Here is a 22,996-nt window from a genome sequence, read left to right as displayed (position 1 = left end):
GCCGGAGCCCAGCAGGTCGAGGCTGCGGTGGCCAGGAGCGGCCACTGCCCTCCAGTCTGGGCGACTGAGACTCCAACTCAAAAAAAAAAAGGGGGTTGCTGGCCCTGACTGGCCCTCCCGGAGAGCCGCCACCATCCAGCCTGGAGACTTGGGGCGAGAACACGGCTTCAACCGGGAGGCCACAGCCCACAGAGATGCCCTGTACCCACCTCCTCATACCCTGTTCATCCGCAAACTGAGTTGGGTAGTAGGAGAATGATCCCGTTCTCTTGGTGGTTTTTTTTTTTTCTCTTTTGGGTGAAAGGTGTGCCTTTAAAAGTTATGACAAAATGCACATAATGTTAAATATTCCATATCCTGTCTTGATGTAAATGATTCAGTGGTACTTAGAGCACTGTACACCATCACCTCTGTCTAGTTCCAGAACATTTCCATCACCCCATAAAGAAATCCCATCCCCCTTCCCCCCAAAAAATCCAGGCTCAGTGGCTCACATCTGTAATCCTACACTCTGGGAGGCTGAGATGGGAGGATTACTTGAGTCCAGGAGTCCAAGATCAGCCTGGGCAACATAGCAAGACTCCATCTCAAACTTTAAAAAAAAAAAAAAGACCAGCCAGGCACAGTGCTTCAAGCCTATAATCCCAGCACTTTGGGAGGCCAAGGCAAGAGGATTGCCTGAACCCACGGATTCGAGACCAGCCTGGGCAACATGATGAGACCTCGTCTCTACAATAAATCCCAAAAGTTGCCGGGCGTGGTAGTGCACACCTGTAGTTCTGGCTATTTGGAAGGCTGAGGCAGAAGGATCGCCAGAGCCTAGCAGGTCAACACTGGGGTGGCTGTGAGCATATCACTGCACTCCAGCCTGAGCTCAAAAAAAAAGACCCCGTCCCATCAGCAGTCACTCCCCATCCCGCCCCCTCCCCAGCCCCTGACAACCACGAATCTGCTTCCTGTCTCTGTGGATGTGCCTGTTCTAGACGTTTCTATCAATGGAGTCACGCGTGCTGTGGCCTGCTGTGTCTGGTTTCTCTCACGTAACATGATATCTGTAAGGTCCAGTCATGCTGTGGCCTGTGTCTTGCATGTACACCTCATTTTGTGTATTCACTCATCAGCCGAAGGACACGCAGGGAGTGCGCCTACCTTTGTCTGCTGGAGGGCATCTGCTGTGCACATGGTGTGCAAGTGTCTGAGTCCCTGCTGTCAAGTCTCTCAGACATGAACCCAGGAGGGGAACTGCTGGGTCAAAGGGTAATTCTGCTTCTCACACCGAAGGACCACCAAGATACCTCCACAACAGCTATGCCCGTCTACCTCCCCGCCAGCAGTGCATCAGGGCTTCAGCTCCCCACTCCTCACCAACACTTGCCAGTTTCTAGTTTTAGCCTTCTGATGGGTGTGGAGGGATGTTGGTTTGCATTTCCCTGATGTTTCATGATGCTGAGCACCTTTGGGTGACCTCGTTGGCTACTTGCAAATCTTCTTTGGAGAAACATCTAGTCAAGTCCTCTGCCCACTTTTAAACTGGGTTGTCTTTTTCTTGTTGAGTTGTAAGAATTCTTTATATATCTTAGATATTAATTGCTCATCAGATGTATGAGTAAAATAATTTTAACCTCATCTATGGCTTGTCTTTCACTTGCAGCACACAAGCTTTCCATTTTCTCTATTTTTTCCAGTTGCTCTATTTTAGGGGGCAGGGTCTCACTGTTGCCTAGGCTGGAGTGCGGTGGCATGATCACAGACTTCCTGGGCTCAGACAATCCTCCCACCTCAGCCTCCTGAGGATCTAGAACTACAGGCACAAGCCACCACACCTGGCTATTTTTTTTTTTGTAGAGATAGGGTCTTGCTCTATTGCCCAGGCTAGTCTCAAACTCCTGGCCTCAAGCCATCCTCCCACCTCAGCCTCTCAAAGTGCTGGGATGACAGGCGTGAGCCCCATGCCTGGCCCATTTTGAGTTGCGAACTTTGCTGCCGCCTTGGTCCCACCACAGCGCAGGCCCCCAGGCTCCCGGAGGACTCCCCGTGAGGACAGCAGAGCCGACCCTCACAAAGCAGGCCAGGTCGACAGGCTGCCCCGCATGGGAGGGAACTTGAATGAGAATGAATGAGCGCACCAGGGCACGTGCATCCCAGGCAGAGGCTCCCCACAGACTCTCTTGGCCAGTTCTGAAAATATAAATACAGGACCAAATACACAAACACCCGGTGTGCCTCGGAATGCCTTTAATCAGGTTCTGCTGCTGCCGCCGCCAAACTTCCAGGCCCAGCGGAATCAGAGGGCCCACCTCGAGCACGTTTTGTTTCTCTCGTAGGTGGTGGCTGGGATGTGTGAAGGGTCCCTCGGGGGCTGGGTGTGCACAGCTGGTTCACAGGGGCCTCCCTCCCCCGAAAGGCGCCCCGGCCCAGCCAGCTGGCTGAGTGCCCACTCTGGGTGGGGCTTCACAGAGCCCTGTGAAGGGGGAGACGTGGCTGTACCCCATCCGGTAAGCAAACAAAGGCACTCAAGGGATGACAGGAGGGTCCTTGGTTACAATCCGGGTTCTCCCTTGGGCTGGCAGGGCTGGCTCCCAATGTCATTCTGAAAGGCTCTGGAGGGTTCCAGGTTCAGAGCCCTCTCTCCATTGTCCTCAGAGCAAGCCTCAACTCCTCCCCAGCACTGGAGGCCCTCCCCTGCCTTCTGTCACTGAGTCCCTGCACCCCTGCACCCTTGTCTGGAACTTTCCTCGGCGACCCCTGCTCAGCATCTGGGTTTCAGTTCAGCTCTTCGGGAAGCCACGCCTGACCCGCAATCCCTGCTTCCAAAATAACCCTCCATCTCAGTTCATGCGGCCAGGATAAAATCCCGGGGACAGAGCGCTTAAGTGACAGAAATGTACTTTCTTCCAGCTCTGGAGGCTGGAAGTCCAGTCCCCGTCCACCTGGCTTGGCTCCTGAGGGGCACCTGCTCCGGGCTGGAGGGCAACCTGCTGGCTAGGGCCCCACACGGCCCTTCCTAGACATGTGTGGACAGAAGAGCCCCCTCTATCTTCTTCTGGGCCTGCCATCCTAGGGATCAGGGCTCACTCTCACCACCTCATTTAGTCCTTGTCACTCTGGAAAAGCTCCTGCTCCAAATACAGTCACACCCGGTGGCCAGGGCTCTGACAGGTGAAGTCGGGAGGGATGACTGAGCCCGTAGCACTCCCCCACAAGTAAGCTGCCTGCCTGTATCTGTCCCCAGACCAACGTGCTCTGACAGTGGGGCCCAGTGCTGTGCCCAGGAAACGTCCATGGACAGCTGTATCTGAGACTGGGGAGCCCAGAACCAGCCAGCACCCCAGGTCTTCAGGAAGTACCCACGGCCAGCCAAACCAAGGCAAAGCCCATGGAGATGGGACTCTCCCTGCTGGGCCTCCGGGATACAGGAAGGGTCGGGGGGATAGAAGCGGGCTCTGGCGTGTCCCAGCCCTGGAGGGTCCAAGAGTCTGTGACACAGGGGTGACCCGTAGCTCCCGCTCACCTCCCCCCACCCCAGGCCACTGGGCAGCCAAGACATGATGGGCAGGAGATTGTGGACAGCATTTCTGGAGTCAGCCTCGCAAATGGAAGCACTGTGCCTGCTCAGCGGGGTCCCAGGCTGGGAGCCGGGCAGAGCCAGCAGGGGAACTGCCATTCACCTGTAGGCAGGAGGACAGCACGGGACCTAAAGCCAGCCTGCTTGGGGTACACTGGATCAGTACCTTGGACTAGAGTGACTCACACCCCCATGAAATTCATGCCCACTGGAACCTCAGAATGTGACCTCATTTGAAAATAGAGTTTTCTCTGATGTAGTGGCTTATGCCTACAATCCCAGCACTTTGGGAGGCTGAGGTGGGAGGATCGCTTGAGCCCAAGAGTTCAAGACCAGCCTGGACAACATAGCAAGACGCCATCTCTACAAAAATCAAAAGTTAGCCAGTCATGGTGGCATGTACCTGGTGGCAGTCATGTACCATGGTGGCAGTCATGGTGGCCAGTCATGGTGGCATGTAGTCCCAGCCACTTGGGAGGCTGAGGTGGAAGGATCATCTGAGCCCAGGAGGTTGAGGCTGCAGTGGCCGTGATTGTGCCGCTGCACTCCAGCCTGGGCAACAGAGTGAGACCTGGACTCCCCCCAAAGAAAAGAAAATGAGAGTTTTTTTGATGTTGTTAGTGAAGGCTCTTGAAACGAGTTCAGCCTAAACCCAATGTCTGGGTCCTCATAAGCAGGGGGCAAGATAGAGTGAAGGCGGTCACGTGGAGACAAAGGCAGTCAGCCAAGGAACTGCCGAGGGCTGCCGGGCCATGAGGAACCGGGAGGGAGGTCAGGACTGACTCTCCCTCCCAGCCTCAGGAGGAACCAGCCCTGCTGACACCTTGATCTTAGACTTCTGGCTCTGGAACAGGAAGATGATTCATTTCTGCTGTTTTAAGCCACCTAGTCTGTGGTACTCCCTTATGGCAGCCTAAGACAGTGAACCCAGACAGGCAGGGGGGTGCCTATAGTGCTAGCTACTCAGGAGGCTGAAGCAGGAGGACTGCTTGAGGCCAGGAGATAGAGGCTAAGTAAGCCACAATCCAGCCACTGCACTTTAGCCTAGGAGTAGGAGAGGGGAGGGGAAGGAGGGGAGGGAGGGTGAGAGGGAGAGGGGAGAGGGGGAGAGAAGGAGAGAAGAAAGAGAGAGAGAAAGAAAGAAAGAACCCAGTCAGAAGGAAAGGAAGGAAGAAAAATGAATCCAGCCAAACAAACCAAGCCTTGACCCAGGTGGGTCCTGGGACGAGCCCTCACCTCCCGAGCTCCCTCGGGGACATGGGGCCCAGCTAAGGCTCAGGGCACAGCAGGAAGAGGCAGTTGGCGCCACAGAGTGTCAAGAGGCCACAGGCGTCCTCTGGGCTGGGCCCCAGGAGAAAGGGGGTCCCTCGAAGTGGGTCTTGGTACCCAGAGAGCATCAGGGAGGATCCTGACAGGAAAGGGCCGGGCAGTGGGAGTGGGGGTATCAGCGGTAGAGCAGGGTCCATGGGGCCCAAGGGAGGCAGGACTGCTCAGAGCTAAGTGGGGGAGGGGAGGCAAGGACCCCAAGACCAGAAGGTCAGGAGGGCTGAGTCGGGACACCCCAGGGAGAAGGATGAGGAGGGAAGTATGTCGGGAGCGGGACAGCAGGGGCAGGAGTGGTGGCAGGAGGGCAGAAGACAGGCACGGGGACCATCCCAGGCTGGCTCTCCAGAGTCGTCCCTGCAGAGGGTGAGGCTGGAGCCCAGTGGTGGCCCCATGGTGGACCTGCCGGTGGGGGTTCTCAACTCAGTGGGAAAAGGGCCTGTCCCCAAGGCACACCTCCTGGAAAGGTCCTGTGAGTGCCCCCGACCCCGCCCCAATGTCCCAGGAGCTGCGCCAGGTAGAGCAGTGAGGATCCGGGGCCTCCCAGGCACAGACCCTGCCCTGGGCCATGTCTCCCACAGACCTACACCCCAGACATGCCCCGGAGAGGCAGGAGGGGCCCCAGTGGGAAACTCGGGCCTGCTTTGTGGGGTCCACACGCAGCCACAGGCAAGTTCCAGTGCTGCCTCACGAGGGCTGCCGAGGGCCTTGGACAACTGTCCCCACAAACGCCACCAGCAGGGCCACCTGGAGCCACAGGCTACCTTCCCACGGCCATCAGGTAGAGGCCATGGCTAGCCTCAGACCCAAAGCACTGTTTTATATCTCACATTCGGGTCATCCACTGGCCCAGGCTGCACTGGGATGTCCTCTGTACAATCGGCAGAGGACAGGGGCTGGCTGCCCACATAGCACAGGATGACCCAGATCCACACTGAGTACCACGTTGTGCCCCAAGAGAGTCAGGTTTCCGTGGGGTTCCCGTGTGTGGCCCCATCATAATCACCAAGGGACAGGCAGGCCTCGAGGTGCCTGGATTTACCCGCCACCTGGAGAAGCTGCCCCAGGCACCAGTGGGCTGGTAGGGGCTTGGGGACGTGGGCACTGCCTGGGGGAAGTGTTTCTGAGCAAATGGCAAGGAGCTGCTCCTCCAGGAGCTGAGGCATGGAGGGGCCCTCAGGCCGCCCCTGGCTCTAGGACTACCTTTGAAAAGGAGCAGGTTCAGGCACTCTGGCATGTCTCAGCCCCCTTGGACACTGCCCCTCCTTCCCGGCTCTGCTTGTGCACAACTTGCCTTGGTGGCCCACTGTCCTGGGGCTTGGGTACAGATCCCGGAATGCTGTGCAGCCCTCACCAGGAAACAAGAGAGTGCCACAGGGAGCCAGGGATGGGACAGCAATGTCCCCAGCACTGCACAAACTTGGGGGGCACAGGGTTGGGGGTGCCATCCTGACTCCGGAGGCCCTCTTGGCCCACTCCCACTCCTGGGCACTGTGCTCATTTCCTGGACCCAAGTCAGGTGGCCTGAATGAAGGGGGTTTACGTCCCACAGCTTGAGAGGTCAGGATTCTGGAACAAAGGTGTCAGCAGAGCAGGGCAGGGCCCTCGGAGGTGCTGGGGGGCATCCGCCCAGGCCTCCCTCCCTGGGCTCCTCAACCTAAAGACGCATCACCCCATCTGCTTCCATGAACACCAACCTTGTGTTCCTGGCCACCCTGCCTGGGATAGCCTCCCTGTGACTCACCACCTCTGCAAAGACCCACACGCTCACACTCGCAGGCTCAGAGGGACATGGTTCAACCCACTACAGTCACCAAGTCCAGTATCACCTCCAGTTCCTTGCTACCAAGGACTATACCAAGCTGGGCTTTGGGAGGCCGAGGTGAGTGGACTGCCTGAGTCCAGGGGTTCGAGATCAACCTGGGCAACTTGGCGAGACCTCGTCTCTGCAATAAATTTAAAAATTAGCTGGGCATGGTAGTGCGCGCCTGTAGTTCCAGCTACTTTTAGAAGGCTGAGGTGGAAGGATCGCCTGAACCCAGCAGGTTGAGGCTGCAGTGGCCGTGAGTATACCACTGCACTCCAGCCTGGGCGACAGGGAGACTCTAACTCAAAAAAAAAGAACTATCTCAGGGAGGCCCAAGCCCAAGGCTCATGTCCCAACTCAGTTGCCTGGTCCCACCCCCATCCTGCCCCCCCCCCCCGCAGGGGCAGCATACTCTCCTCCCAGGCCTTGGATTCCTCCACTGTCACCTGCGGCCGAGGGGTGAGGCAAGGTCACACACGTCAGCAGGGCGGAAGTGACTGGGACTCCCAGAGGCAGGTGGCCGGCAGCATCGGCAGAGCACTTGGCAGTGTCCGAGAGCTGAGCAATGCTCTCTCCTGCCCTCCGACCCAGTAATCCCACTTCTGGGAAGCGCCCCTGGGGGAAATTATCCAAAGTACAGATTCATGTGCAAAGATGTTCCTGTGTCACCAGCTGGGAGAGCAAGGGGCTGGCGCCTGCTCCAGGGCCAGCCTCAGTGACAGAGATCAAGAACACTGCATGAGTGGGGGAAGCATCTTCCAGATCCAGGATGAGGCCAGGCTGTCCCTTCCCAGAGACATCCCAGAGGGCTGGGCCAGGGCCAGGTAGTGGGGAGGGGTCCAGCAGCCCCAGAAGCACCCTACATGGAAGGGAAGAATCATTCGGAACAAAGGAAGGGTGAGGTAGACCCCATAAGCCGGGAGGATGACGGGCTGTGCTGGGGGAGGAGGCACAGCTGAGCCAGTCTCAGGAAGAGAGAAACGGTGCCCAATCCAGACCGGAGGCAGGAGGCTCTGAAGAGGGCTAGGGCCAGGGGTGGGCACCGAGGATGCCAGGCGGCGCCTCCCCAGGGATGGGAGGGACAAGTTATATCTGCCAGCAGCCCGTGGCCTTGGGAGCCTGGCATGCGCCTTCTCCAGTGCTGACCCCAGGTACCTTGTGTGGGGACAGTCAGCCAGGCTGCCTTGTTCCCTGCTTGAGGAGGGTGACGAGGCCTCCTGAGCACTGAGCGGGAACTGAAGACCCAGGTTCTTCTCCTCCAGGACAGAAATAGGTGTGAACCTGCAAACACAGTGATGACCCGGACAGGAGGGCCCCTGAGGATGGGGGCTCCCTGGGGCCATGGTGTGGGGCATCAATATGGCCAGTCTCAGGACAATGCTGAGGGAGGAGGAGTTGCAGTGCAGAGGCCCTACAGAGGTTGGAGGTTGGAGGGCGGGGGAAGGGTACCCACTCACACTGCCAGGAGGGCGGGAGGCACTGGGAAGCGAGCGGGGTCTCACACATGAACACTGGTCTGGAGAGCCAAGAAGACAGACGCTGGGATCTGTGGGGCAGGAGCACAGAGTCTGCCAGTTATACTTGGGGGTGAAGAGGGTTACCCGCAGCTCCAGGAGGACACCCCCAGGGAGGGCCCACAGGAAGGATGCTCCCAGATAGGGTACGGATAAGGGGGGGGAACACAGGTGGGGGCTGGGCAGGCGACAGGGTCTGAGGCCTAGGAAACTGACAAGGACAACTGGGGTGACGGGAGATCCCATTGGAGCCCCATCCACCACACCACATGGGCACAGATCCAGCACTCAGGGAAGGTCAGCTCGGGTACAAGTCTCACTTAATGTCCCAAAAAGTTATGTCCTGAGAGCATGACTTTATTTTGTTTTTTGTGTTTTTTTTAGTAGGAGTCTCACTCTGTCACCCAGGCTGGAGGGTAGTGGCATGCTCCCAACCACCGCAGCCTCGACCTGCTGGGCTCACATGATCCTTCTGCTTCAGCCTTCCAAGTAGCCGGAACTACAGGTGCACGCCACCACACACGGCTAATTTTTTGATTTATTATATAGATGGCGGGGGGTCTCACCAAATTGCCTAGGTTGGTCTCGAACCCGTGGGCTCAGGTAATCCTCTCACCTTGGCCTCCCAAAGTGCTGGGATTGTAGGCGTGAGACACTGCGCCCAGTCTGCATGACCTTACTTGAGAAAAGGATCTTTGCAGACATCATGAAGTGAAGGAGCTAGAGGTGAAGAAATCGTCCTGTGGCATGCGAAAGACCAAAACCTGGCATCCTAAGAGACAGTAGGAGCCGCAGAGGGGAAGGTGGGTCAGAGGCACATGGCCACAGGTCAAGAGAGGCTGGAAGAGACAGGGCCCTCCCCAGACCTCTGGCAGGAGTGCAGCTGATACCTTGACCCCAGACTTCTGGCTTCATGACAGTTACAGTCAACGCCTGTTGTCCTGCGCCACTTGGGTTGTGGTCACTGTCATGTAGCCACAGGACACGCAGACAGCAACCCACAGATGCTGCCATCTCCCTGCCTAGGCCCCACTGGGAGGACAGGACGAGACACGGGAACGCTCCACACACCCAGGCCCCTTGATCCGTGACCTGGCTCATCCCTAACCCCCCTCCACAGACAATGCTTGTTGCCGTTCCCTTTCTTTAACATGAAAATGACACTGAACCCCAGTAAGTAGAGAACCCCCTACGCACACACACTCCGCCCCAGCCAAGCAGCTGTCAGCACTCCCTCCTTGAGGCCTCACCATCTGCAAAGGCAACAGGAGCCCTGGGGACGCCGCTGAGGTGCCCGTGTCTGCTGCAGTCCCACCAATCCCTAAGCTAAAAGTGTGACCGCAGATGTGGGATGATGTGCTTCTGTCCAGGAGGGTTCACATGCTCATTAAGTGCATCACACAGCCACAATCTGAGCCATACTTCTGCCCAGGGACAGCTGGACACCACCACCACTGACAAGCCAAAGTCATCCTCCCTTCCAGAGCTTCCAGCTCACTTACCCTGCCAGGGCCTCCAGGAGGATGGAAGCCATTTGCCTTGCCACAGAGGAGGCTGCTGCGGGCCGGCACAGGCCAAGGTGTGTAGATGCGGGGCTGTCTCCTCCACGAGCCCCCATGTCCCTCAAGCACTCCCTTGCTCAAAGGTCTCTCTGATCCCCAAGGCACACGGCTCTGAGGCTGCCCCTCCAGCCCTTAGACAAGTGGCAGGCAGGCAGGAGCAGATGCCTCACCTTCCAGAGCTCTTGCTGGGGTCCTCAACCTGAGGTCCCCATGGACTGGCCTTGGCCACCAACTCCCAGTATGCTAAGCAGCAGCACGGGGGTGCCACACAGACTCTGTGGTCTGACAGCCCCACGTCAGGACCTGTCTCTGCCCCCCAGGCTGCTGGGATATGGGCACCCTCCCTCCTCCGTTCCTCATGCCCTGGGACCGCCTGAGAGCAGGGACAAGAAGCACATGGGGATGGGGTGAGGTGGAGGACGAGATGTGAGCCATCTCCAAACACAGGTGGACGGCTCATGGCAGCCAAAGGGTGAGTGGATGAACACAGTGTGGTCCGACCACAAGGAACGGTATTCAGCCATAGAAAGGAGAGAGGTTCTGACACGGGCCACAGCATGGATGAACTCTGAACACATGGTGCTAAGTGAGAGAAGCCACACACAGCAGGCCACAGCATGTTTGACTCCGTTGACATAAATGTCCAGAACACAGCCAGGCGCAGTGGCTCACGCCTGCAATCCCAGCACTTGGGAGGGCTGAGGCGAGAGGATTGCCTGAGTCCAGGGGTTCAAGACCAGCCTAGGCAACTTGGCGAGACTTCAATCAATCGATCAATAAGCTGGGCATAGTGGCGTGTGCCTGTGGTTCCAGCTACTTGGAAGGCTGAGGCAGTAGGATCACCTGAGCCCAGCAGGTTGAGGCTGCGGTGGCCATGAGTGTGCCACTGCACTCCAGCCTGGGTGACAGAGTGAGACTCCAACTCAAAAACAAACAAACAAACAAACAAACAAGCAAACTAGCTGGGCATAGTGGCGTGTGCCTGTGGTTCCAGCTACTTGGAAGGCTGAGGCAGTAGGATCACCTGAGCCCAGCAGGTTGAGGCTGCGGTGGCCATGAGTGTGCCACTGCACTCCAGCCTGGGTGACAGAGTGAGACTCCAACTCAAAAACAAACAAACAAACAAACAAACAAGCAAACTAGCTGGGCATAGTGGCGTGTGCCTGTGGTTCCAGCTACTTGGAAGGCTGAGGCAGTAGGATCACCTGAGCCCAGCAGGTTGAGGCTGCGGTGGCCATGAGTGTGCCACTGCACTCCAGCCTGGGTGACAGAGTGAGACTCCAACTCAAAAACAAACAAACAAACAAACAAACAAGCAAACTAGCTGGGCATAGTGGCGTGTGCCTGTGGTTCCAGCTACTTGGAAGGCTGAGGCAGTAGGATCACCTGAGCCCAGCAGGTTGAGGCTGCGGTGGCCATGAGTGTGCCACTGCACTCCAGCCTGGGTGACAGAGTGAGACTCCAACTCAAAAACAAACAAACAAACAAACAAACAAGCAAACTAGCTGGGCATAGTGGCGTGTGCCTGTGGTTCCAGCTACTTGGAAGGCTGAGGCAGTAGGATCACCTGAGCCCAGCAGGTTGAGGCTGCGGTGGCCATGAGTGTGCCACTGCACTCCAGCCTGGGTGACAGAGTGAGACTCCAACTCAAAAACAAACAAACAAACAAACAAACAAGCAAACTAGCTGGGCATAGTGGCGTGTGCCTGTGGTTCCAGCTACTTGGAAGGCTGAGGCAGTAGGATCACCTGAGCCCAGCAGGTTGAGGCTGCGGTGGCCATGAGTGTGCCACTGCACTCCAGCCTGGGTGACAGAGTGAGACTCCAACTCAAAAACAAACAAACAAACAAACAAACAAGCAAACTAGCTGGGCATAGTGGCGTGTGCCTGTGGTTCCAGCTACTTGGAAGGCTGAGGCAGTAGGATCACCTGAGCCCAGCAGGTTGAGGCTGCGGTGGCCATGAGTGTGCCACTGCACTCCAGCCTGGGTGACAGAGTGAGACTCCAACTCAAAAACAAACAAACAAACAAACAAACAAGCAAACTAGCTGGGCATAGTGGCGTGTGCCTGTGGTTCCAGCTACTTGGAAGGCTGAGGCAGTAGGATCACCTGAGCCCAGCAGGTTGAGGCTGCGGTGGCCATGAGTGTGCCACTGCACTCCAGCCTGGGTGACAGAGTGAGACTCCAACTCAAAAAAAAAAAGAAAAAGAAAAGAAACGTCCAGAACAGGCAAATCCACAGAGACAGGTAGTAGACAGGAAGTAGCTCTCCCTGAGAGCTAGGGAGGAGGTGGGGAGGGACTGCTGATGGAACAGGGTCTCCTTCTGGGGGATGAGAATGTTCTGGAATTAGATGGAGGTGGTGGCTGCCCAGCACTGTGAATGTGCTGCCACTGAACTGCACCATTTACATATGCATTTCAGTCAGCTTCCTCAGGTTGAAGTCACATGCTGTAAAACGGTTACCACTCTGTGTTATGGGAACTGGACACAACCGCAGGGCAGGCGTTGTCGGTGTGCTGGCAGCCTGGCTTGTGACCTCAGCCCCAGTCTCACATGGGCTTTGCTGTCACGTGGGCTTCCTGCGGCATGTGTCCCCTCCTCTTCCTGTGAGGACACTAGTCCCTAGATTCAGGGCTGATCCCAAAGCCAAGATGACTCCGTCTTCAGGTCTTCAACTTAATTTCACCCTGAGGATCTTTCTTCCAAATGAGGTCACAGTCACGGTCCCAGGAGGCAGGACCTGGATGCAGGTGTCTGGGGGACACTATTCAATCCACCCTATCAGTGTCACATGAGATGGGAGTCACCTGTGTGTCCACAGCCGGTGTCTGTGCCCCAAGTCCACCTCTTCCAGGTCAAGGGACCCCAGACAAGCTCAGACCGGCCCATCCTGTGTGCTCACCTCCAACATGGCTGCTTCCTCCCAGCAGGAAGGCAGAGAAAGGGGTTGGGACGAATCTTGTCTGGGACTCAGTGAGCTGGGGCACAGGTGGGAGCCTGCCACGCACATCTCGTGCCCCGATAGCACAGACTCCACCTCCACTCGGCTGACCAGCCATGAGAGTACTGGGACCCCAGCCTTTCTATCATGAGGGCACCCTCGAGCACTTGAGCATGGGGTACGTCAAGACACCTCTAGGGCAGACTCAGAGAAGCCAGGGCCCCGTCGAGGGCCAATGAGGATGGGTGTGGGGAACACCAGCTGTGTGTTACCTGTGTCCCCCAGAGACACATGTCCATGTACTCCTCCCGTATCTGAGAATGTGACTGCATCTGGACAGAGGGTCCCCGTTGATGTCATTAGTCTAGTGACAACAAGCTGGGGCCTAAATCCAATGGCATGTCCTTAGGAGAGGAGAGAGAGAGTCACCCCAAGTGGGGGCAGCCACTTGAAGACAGAGGCAGAGAACGGGGGGATGCAGCCACGAGCCAAGAACGCAAGGAACACCAGGAGAGGGAAGAGGCAGGAAGGGTCCCCACTAGAACCCTCTGCAGGAATCAGTCCTGCTGATGCCTTGATAGAGTACACTTCTGGGGATTTTTGGCTTTGTTTTTTCAGACAGGGTCTCGATCTCTTGTGCTGGCTGGAGTGCAGTGGTGTGATCTCAGCTCACTGCAGCCTCTGACTCCCAAGCTCAAGCCAATCTCCTGCCTCCCAAGTAGCTGGGACTAAAGGCACTACCATGCACAGCTAAAATTCTTTTGGTATTTTTTGTTGAGATAATGTCACTATGTTGCCCAGGCTGATCTCAAACTCCTGGTCTCCTGTGACCCTCCTGCCTCAGTCTCCCAAAGTGCTAGGGTTATATGGGTGGGCCACTGTACTCAGCAAACTTCTACTCTGAGTCACCAAGTTTGTGATAATTTGTCACAACAGCCACAAGAAACTAAGGCAAGCCCGAGGCCCCACATACATGTGCAGGTAGGGCACACGGATAGAAGGAGAAAGAATTCCGAAGTCCTCAGTTCTCCACCTTGACTCCAACAGCTCTTGGGCACACTCAGCTTCTAGAAGGCACAAGCACACACCTCTATTTGTGGTTGGGGGAGCAAATCTTCTGCAGCTCAGTTTAAAATCTCATCACCCATTGAATGACGCAAACCACTAGCCAGGACCCCGACACCACATGGGGACTGCCACCCGAGTGGCCCCTCGTCCCAGGCAGGGAGCCCACCGCCACCCACACAGACACGTCCAGGTCTCCTGGAGCCTGTGCCACCTTGAAAACGTCGAGCCTGGCTTCTGGAAGCAAGATCCCAGATGTGGCAGAGAAGTCCGGCCTCGTTTGCGCCGGGTCAGCCCTGCCAGCCTCCAGGACTCTGGGTGTCGTGGGCCATCTGCTGGGAGCTGCCTCTGGCCAATGCAGAACAAATGACTTTTGAAAACGGTATCTGCCTGCTGACACAGGGCCTGCGTGGGGTCTGGGCTAAGCCCGCCTCTCTGAGCAGCTCCTTCCACGCTGCCTCCCCTCCTAAGACGGCAGGGGCCGCGGGAAGATAAGACAAAAGCAAGATGCCCTCATTACCACGGCACCAAAATAGCTTTATGCTCCATTTTTTACACATAGCTCAACTCTAGAGTTACATAATAACACTAAGAGTCAGTCTATGATCTGGAGGCCAGATCCTGGGCTCCCTCAGCCCACCTTGTACCCCAAGGGAGCCCTCCAAACTCCTCCAGGGCCTCGCTCCAGGCTCCCGAGTCTCCTGGCCAGGCCTGGCGCTCCAGGTCTTGGGGACTCAATGGGGCTGGCCCTCACCTGCCTCCTCGTCCTCATGTCACGTCTTGGATATATTCAGTCGTCCTGTGTACGCTCACCATGCAAGAAAAGGCCTGGACCAGGGGAAGGGTCCCTGGCCGGGGCTGCACCTACCAGAAAGAAAGCAAACTGGACCTTCTCTGGACGCAGCCTGCGTCATCTCGGACACCTGCACAACCTTCTCCCAGGTCTCCCTGCTCCCTCTGCAAGTTGCTCCCAGAGACACCTTCTTTTTCTTTTCTTTATTAATTCAGTTCAAGTCATGTACCTCCTATCTTAAACACATCAGTAGGTTTCCACTCTATTTAAAGTAAACCCCGACCCATTTGGTGGTTCCTCAACAGGTGAAATTCTGCATTGCCACATGACCCAGCAATTCTGCTCCCAAGTTGAGGCCCCCATGAAATGAAAGCCGTCCTCACTAACACTGTGTGACCATGGACAGTGGTCAAAAAGTCGGGAGAAACCAAGTGCCACCAACAGATGACGGTTAAACACAACGTGGCCCAGCCACACAAGCAGGACAACCCAGTCATCGAAAGGAGTGAGGCCTGGCACAGGCCACAATGTGTATGAACACATGACGCCAAGCAAGAGGAGTCAGACACAGCAGGACGCCGCATGTGTGACTCCATTGATATGAAGCATCCAGAACAGGCAAATCCAGAAAGACAGGAAGCAGATTCATGCCTGCCAGGGGCTGGGAGAGGGGGTTAGGGAGTGAATGCTGGTGGGATAGGGTCTCCTTTAGGGGGATGAGACTGTTCTAGAACTAGATAGAGGTGACAAAGCACAACACTGTGAATGTATTGAATGCCACAGAACTGCGCACTTTGAAATGGTGTATTTTATGTTATTATGGGGCATGCACCTCAATAATAATTAAATAAATGAAAGTTGCCCCGACTCTGGCCAGCCTGGCCAGGCCCTCACCTCCATCCCTCCCTGTCCCTGCCACAGGTCCTCTCCCTGCAGCCCAAGTCCCCGCCCCGGGGGTCTGCCTGCATCAGCCCCCCACAACACACACACACACACACACACACACGCGCCCAAGGCTGGAAACACCTGCTGCCTTGACCTGGAGATCACACCGAAGCCCCCTCTTCCAAGAGGCCCCTCCTGCACCCCTGCAACCTGCTCTGCTCCTGCCTGCCACTAGCCCACCTGGAACCCTCCTCTCGGAGCTATGTCCGCAGGCCCCAGCCCCACTGGCCCTGCGGATGGTTGGAGGGCCCTGCCTCAGCCCTGGTTGCCTCTGTGGGCCTCCGTGCCCACCTTGTGGGTCAGACACAGGTGGGAACACAGGCGCCTGCTGAGTGGGCATTGTGACCCTCGGTGAGGACCATGTTTGGGGGACTGCTCCACAGAGGAAAGATCAGCCCTGCAGGCAACATGGGTGGCAGCCCCAACCCAGCTCTGGGCCCATTACAAGGGCTCCCATCAGGCTCCGGGACTGTCCTCATCCTGAAGGCCACCACCCAGCAGAGAAAACAAGGAAACAGATCCAGACCTGGGTTCCCACATGCCCTGGTCCTCCAGACAGAAAGACCCTGAGAGAGGGTTCTGGAGGAAGCCCCCCCCCACCCCTGCTCCCAAGTAGGTCCCTCTCAGCCCCGCCTCGAGTGTATCACCGTTACTGCTCACCTGATGCTCCCTGACCTCATCTCCAGCCCGGCGCCCGCCCTACAGACATGGTAAGCATGCACACACTCACATAGCCACACACATGCACTCACATGCCTGTACATATGTGCTTGCTTACACTGTGCCACCAAACATAATCACACGTGCACAGACACACATATATGCACACGCACGCTTACACACCCACGTGTGCACTACTCACACTTGTGTGCATGAACATGTGTACTCACACATGCCCAAACTGAACCTGCCTGGGACCCCCCAGGCCTGCTCGCTCCCCTGCCCAGCCCCAGGCCCTTTCACCTCTTCTACCTCCACCTGGGCCCAGGTGCCCTCTCCTGGCTGCACAATGCAGACACTTCCTCTTGGGGCCCCCAAGTCAACACTGCAGATGGCCTCAGGCACTCCCCACCTGAGCAGGTTCCCTGGCTCCAGGAAAAATACCCCCACTCCACATTCTGCCCACCTCATCCTCTCCCTGCACCAGTGCATGCTGGGGCAAGCACAGGGCAGGTGGCATGGAGAGCCACGTTCCAGCCCCAGGGCCCCACCATGTATGGTGATCCTCAGGCCACGGGACCCCCAAGGGAGAGCTGTGGCTGCCGCACTCACCGCAGGACCTCCAGAGCCAGACACCAGGCGGGACGGCTGGGGGACAAAGGCCACCAGTGGGCCCGGGTGCCCTGGAGGCCGCCCCTCCCCCATGCCCTAGCACGGAGGCTGTTCCCAGCAGCCTCTCACCCCCGATGTCAAGCAACTATACCCGCGTCCAGGTTGGGACATGGGGTTGCCATGGGCAGTGCCAAACAGCAGCCACCTGCAAGTGAGGCAGAGAGGTGGGGAGTGGAGTCAAGGGGACATGGTAGTACTGAGTGGGGGCGGGGCTAGCACGCGCCCCTCAGCCTAGCTGGGACAGACCTCCAGACAGGCTGACTTAGAGCCCTGGCCTGAGGCCAACGCAAGTACTTTGCTCCAGGAACGAGAGCATGATACCACATGCTGGGGGAAGGGGGTATGCCCAGGGGGCTGCAAGGGAAGCCGTATCCCCTTACTGGGCACAGATCATTCACACGTGACTTACCTTCTGCTGTGGGACACACCCCAAAAAAGGCACGTCCAAGTCTGACTCCAACACCTGCAATGGGACCCCAGTTTGGAAATAAAGTCTTTGCAGCTCTAATTGAGTTAAGGTCATAACAGAGGAGGGTGGGCCCCATCCAATGGTGGTGTCCTTATAAGATAAGGACAGACACAGAGACGGTCACGTGAAGACAGAGTAGGGACTGGAGTGAGCTAACCACAAGCCAGGGAAGGCAGGAGTCCCCAGAAGCTGGAGGAGAAGATGGAGACCCTCCTCTAGAGGCCCTGTAGGAAGCCAACCCTGCCAACACTTGGACTTCAGACTTCCAAACTCCAGAACTGTGAGGACATATGCTTCTGGTTCTTAGGCCACCAGGTGTGTGGTCATTTGTCAACGCAGCCCCAGGGGACAAATGAACACAGGGCTTGAACGGCTCTGAACAGGCACAGAGACCTCCCAGGGCTCAAGCGGCACTGTGGCCTCAGGGCCCAGTGGGAATGGAGAGGCCATGGGGAGGAGGGAGGGCACAGGAGGGGCAGGCCCTGTGCTCAGGGGCGGGCAGCAGGATGTAGCAGGAAGGGTGGGTCCCTGAGGTCATCACTGGCCTTCTGGAGATGGGAAAGACGCCACAAGCCCTCACTTGCTGTCCAGAAACGAGAACACTCTGGAGAGATGTCTGGTGAGCAAAGCTCAAGCCAGCTGCGACGGGAGGCTGCCTATGACTATTTAAGGAGTGTAAGTTTTACTGCAAAAGTGATACCAGGCCGGCATGGTGGCTCCCCCCTATAATCCCAGCACTTTAGGAGGCTGAGGCAGGAGGATCCCTTGAGTGCTCAAGACAAGCCTGGGCAACATAGCAAGACCTTGTTTCTACAAAAAAATCACCCAGGTGTGGTGGTACGCGTCTATCATCCTAGATACTCTGGGGGCTGAGGCAGAAGGATTGTCTGAGCCCAGGAGGTCAAGGCTGTAGTAAGCCATGATCGTGTCACTGCATTCCAGCCTGAGTGACAGAGAGAGACCCTGACTCAAAAAAAAATAGCACCAGGCAAATGGAGGGAGGCCACACAGGCCACTGGGGACACTGCTTCATGTCCACAGGTGTACCACGGGGGCTTCCTGCAAACAGAGGTATTCTGACTCCTGGGGTGCCTGACCCTGGCTTTGATATGGTGCCATGGACCATGTCCCTGGGTGTGCATGGTTCCCAGCATCATGCATATCCTAGAGACAGTGTAGGGTTGTGTGGAACCTAGTGCGCTCCCTTCCTGCCCCGCTGCTTTCAGGCAGACCTGGGTGCTGAGGGAGGAGGTGACAACTGCCCCTGGGAGGCATGTGGTTGCTTAATCAGCAAGGGTATCCACACTCAGAGGCCCTACCAACACAGCCCCGCCCGCCAGGACAGGAAGCAGGTCACCCCCAGACACAGCAGGGGCATCCAGGCGCACCTTCCACTGACTGAGTCCTCATACCAGCCCTTCTGCGTACTACAGCCTTGACCTCCTGGGCTCAGACAATCCTTCTGCGTGGCCTCTGGGGACATTAGCTCCTCTGGTAGAGCAGAAAGGGGCTCTGGGTCTGGGCATATTACTCAGCACCCTGGCCTTCGTGTCTTCACTACAAATGGAATATTCCAAGTAGACAAGAACGGTAATCTAGCTAGCACAAGCCTCCCAGACCCTGAGCTGACACCAGCTGGCAGGGCTGCTCCTCTGCGGGGCCACCAGGAAACACCACAACCCTCCGTGACGTGAGGCCATCACAGGCCAACACACTCAGAGGGAGGGGAGTGGGGAAGGAGAGGGAAGTGAGTGGGGTGTGCAGGGCCTCAGCACCCACAGCAGGGTGCAGCGGAGAGCATGGAAGAGAGTTTACAACGCCAGTCAGCTCTCAGCTAAACACAGAGCTGCAGCCAAACCCAGCAATTCCGCTCCTAGGGACAGACCCAAGAGAACCGAAAACATGCGCACACGAGTGTCCACAGCAGCTGTATTCAGAGCTAGCAAAAGGCAGCCACAACCCAAGTATCCATGGGCAGACGGAGGACAACCAGAACATGATCCCCCTACACATGGAGGACGACTCAGGCACAGAAAGGAGAGAGGCACTGACACAGGTCATGACATGGACGAACCTCGGACACACAACGTGGAGGGAGGGAAGCCAGACACAGCAGGCCATGTCGTGTGTGACTCCATTGATAGTGATGTCCAGAACAGGCAAATCCACAGAGACAAGAGGCAGATTCATGGCCGTCAGGGGCTGGGGAGAGGATGGGGAGTGACTGCTGATGGGACGGAATCTCCTTTTCGGGAGATGGAATGTTCTTGAACTAGATAGAGGTGGTGGTTGCACAAGACTGTGAATGTGCTAAATGGCACTAAATTGTACGTTTTTGAAAGGCTACATTTATATTACATCTATTTTACCTCAGTTTAAGAAAAGGAGAAATAAAAAGCATTCCCAAGGTTCTGGCAGTGTGGGGGTAACAGAGGGGCCTACCCTGGCACCCTCTAACTAGAAAGCCACCATGGCCACATGTGTACAAGAAAGAGGAACATCGCCAGCCAAGCCAAGACCCTCAGCCCTAGCACACCCCTCACAAAGCAGCAGAGACGAACAGGACACCCCAAACCCACCAGGACAGGCGTGGCTGCCCATCTAATGCAGGCCAGAGGCCCTCAGGGACAGGTCCACATCAGATCCGTGACCTGGCACGCAGGAGCACGGCGGCTGCAGCTGTGGCCTTCCTGAGGTCTAAGGAGCACTTCAAAAAAAATGCAGACTGGTGGCCAACTTCTAAATTTTTTCAAAATTAACTTAAACATCAGAATTACTTGGCTTTCCCTGCTTGGCCTGAAGTGCCAACAACCCATGGCCCGGGCTCCTGGCTGGTGATGTGTCACCCAGCCCCCAGATGGCGTTGTGTCACCCAGGCCCCCAAGGAGTGGCAGTGCAGCACTGGCCCCCCTGTGCCCATGTCTGAGGTGGTCCTGGGCACCCCTCACATCCCCACTACACCTCACTCCAGTTCTGCAGCTGTGTGACCTGACCTGAGGCCTGGGGAGAGGACCCCTCCACAAGAAGTCCCCCCAGGGGACAGTGCAGAGCTGGGATGTTGCACAAGGGCCACGCAAAGCCCAGAACGCAGGTCTCACCCTGAGCCAAACCCCAAGGAATACCGCTGAACTGGCCAGCAGTTAGCCACTAGCACGTGGCCAGGGTGAACACCCTCGCCTGCAGAGCCCTGGGAGGGACACTGTAGGGTGGGATGGGGGGATAGGGTGGTTCACAGCCTGGCCTGGGCACAGGCTTTCTCAAGAGTCAGGGGTACATGGGGTGTGACCTTCAACACATGCCGACCCAGAGCCCCCACGGGAGGAACAGGAGCTCCTGCCTGCTCCTGTCTCCTCTGCCGCCCTCCCTGCAGAACATCCTGCATGTCCTGTCCAGCCGGCAGGACTGGTCCCCTCCAGGAAGGACTTGCTGGCTAGGCAGTACCCCCAGCAGGACTGGAGGCCTGGGTGCGTGTGAGGTACTGGGAGCCTGCTGCAGGGGAAGCCAGTCCTCATTGGCCAGGACGAGCCCCATGGCTCCACTGGGGGCAGGATGGACAGGCTGAGACTTCATGGCCTCATAGCAAATATGCCTACATCAACAACAAGGAATTTCCCCCCATACAGCAATAAAAATAAAATACCCTGGCCATTCCTTAATGGTCCTCAATGCCCATATCAGTAGGTCCCTCCTACACCAAACCCAGCCCTTGTCATGAGGCAGGAGCCTGGGAGAAACCTCTCCAGCCTGTGGAGTGAGGGACAAGATGAGGGGGCAGGGACAAGACACTGGGCAGGCAGAGGAAGGCAGCTGGGGAGCGAGTGAGTGGGCGGGGCCTTGCAGAAAACAAGCAGGAAATGGGGGCATGGGGAGCAGATGGCCAAGGAGGTGACACTGGAAGAGCACTCCAGACAAGGGGTGCAGGGAGTGCAAAGGCCCTGGGATCACAGGGGGACCACGACAGTGACTGACCAGGGAGGCTGAGGTGAGCAAGGAGAGGGGGCTGGGAGCTCAGAGCTAAGCCTCATGGGATCCCCACCTGAGTGCAGCCAGAAGCTACCGGCAAGACTTAACCTGGTGTACCTAGAGCTGTCTTCACAGAGTCCCTGTGCTGGGTGTAGGCAGGATTGAGGGGCCCGGGTGAGGCAGGCAATGCAGGAGCGGCGGCCCCTCCGTGGCAAGGGGACATAGGGCAGGTGTGTCCCAGGCCTCAGCCCTCTAAGGCCTTGGGTTCTAACTGGAGGAAGAGACCCCTGACCCTGGCACATTCCAGGTTGGGGCCCAGCAACATCTGGACATGTGAATGAGCTCACAGATACCTGTCACAGGGACTCAGATTGAACTCCAGGTGCACAGCCACCAGAGGGCCAAGGAGGGCTATCCACTGACCACCAGCTCGCCCGACTCCTGCCCACAGCCTCACCTGGACCCAGCCCAGACAGGTCCAGCTCCCCCTCTGCCCCTGAAGACCCTGACCACCGCTCTCCCAGTGCTTCCCTCCTTCATGCCCAGGCTCCACATGCAGCCACTCTCACCAGAGCTGCCCCCACCTCCCCTCACACCGCCCACCTCCAGATGCCCCGCAGCCCAAACTGGCACCGGGCGGATGAGGGTCCACGCAGCAGGAAGCCTTCTGGACAGGACGCTGGTGCAGGGCAGGGTGGTCAGGTTGAGGACAGAAGCCACAGTCAGGCCTGCCTCTAAGCACCACAAGCTGGGGCGCAGGGAGAGTGTCCAGGGCTGGGGACGAGGGTGGCCCCCAGGAGCCCTGACTCGGCTTTCAGGCTGCACCCAGAAGGCCAAGGCCCTTCCTGAACCCAGCGACCCTCAGCCTTGGCTCTCCAAGAACTCGGCCTCTGGGCTTCCCCGTGCCACATCTTCTTATGAGCCACATCCCACGTGCCACCCAGCCCTGCTGGCAGAACATTCCCTGGAATGCCCCAGGGGACTTCTCCAGCCCAGTAGCCCCTTGCCATGCTCAGCATGGCCCCAACTCCTCCCCCAACCTTTGTGGCCCTGGCAGACAGCACCATCGCCTTCCCAATGGTGAAGTCGCGGCCAGAAACCCGAGTGCCCTGTTCTTCCCTCAGGCCCAGGTGCAGGCAGCCTGGTGGGCACCCTTCCTCTGGGTGCCCAAGTCCCCCAGGCCCCATGCCTCCCTCGCCTGTTCTCCTGGCCACCCCTCACCCTCTTTCCTCAAGTTCTTCCTAAAACTCAAAGCTGATCCTGGGTCTCTCCCGACCCCCCACAGTTGGCTTTGGGATCCCACCCAAGCTCCCCAGTCTAGCTCTGGGGCCCTTCCAGACCTGGCTCTCCTCTCTCCAACCTCCCCACCTGACCCCTCTAGGCCTCCAAACATGCTGTTCCTCCACTACACAAAGACCCTTCCCATCCCCTTAGGCTCTATCCTGCCAGTCCCACTGCAGGGCTCTCCTCCAGGCAGCCCTCCCAGCAAACACAGCTGCCTTCACAGAGCACCAACTGTGTGAGCTATGGTCCTAAGGACTGTCCATGCACTGGCAGGATAACCCCCTTCACAGCACAGTTTACAGATGGGGAAACTGAGGCAGGGGCCAGTTATTTGCGTGCCCAGGGTCACATAGCTGGGAGTAAGAGAATGGGACTTAATACTGCTGAGCTGGAAATATTAACCAGAGCAGTCTACAGACTCAATACAATC

General features: G+C 57.3%; 1 protein-coding gene across 1 annotated transcript in view; it reads right to left on the bottom strand.

The window, feature by feature from the left end:
- CRTC1 (CREB regulated transcription coactivator 1) overlaps positions 1-16,883 on the bottom strand; it is a 52,305-nt gene extending 35,422 nt beyond the window's left edge. The window contains exon 1 of the mRNA XM_021708214.1: positions 16,791-16,883. Within this exon, the coding sequence (XP_021563889.1) occupies positions 16,791-16,883 (93 nt within the window). The remainder of the gene's footprint in view (positions 1-16,790) is intronic.
- Between the last annotated feature and the right edge of the window lie 6,113 nt (positions 16,884-22,996).

This window comes from Carlito syrichta, unplaced genomic scaffold (assembly GCF_000164805.1).
Source record: "Carlito syrichta isolate Samal-C Ts95f unplaced genomic scaffold, Tarsius_syrichta-2.0.1 Scaffold135577, whole genome shotgun sequence".
Taxonomy (NCBI): domain Eukaryota; kingdom Metazoa; phylum Chordata; class Mammalia; order Primates; family Tarsiidae; genus Carlito; species Carlito syrichta.
This window is presented reverse-complemented; position numbering and strand designations above follow the sequence as displayed.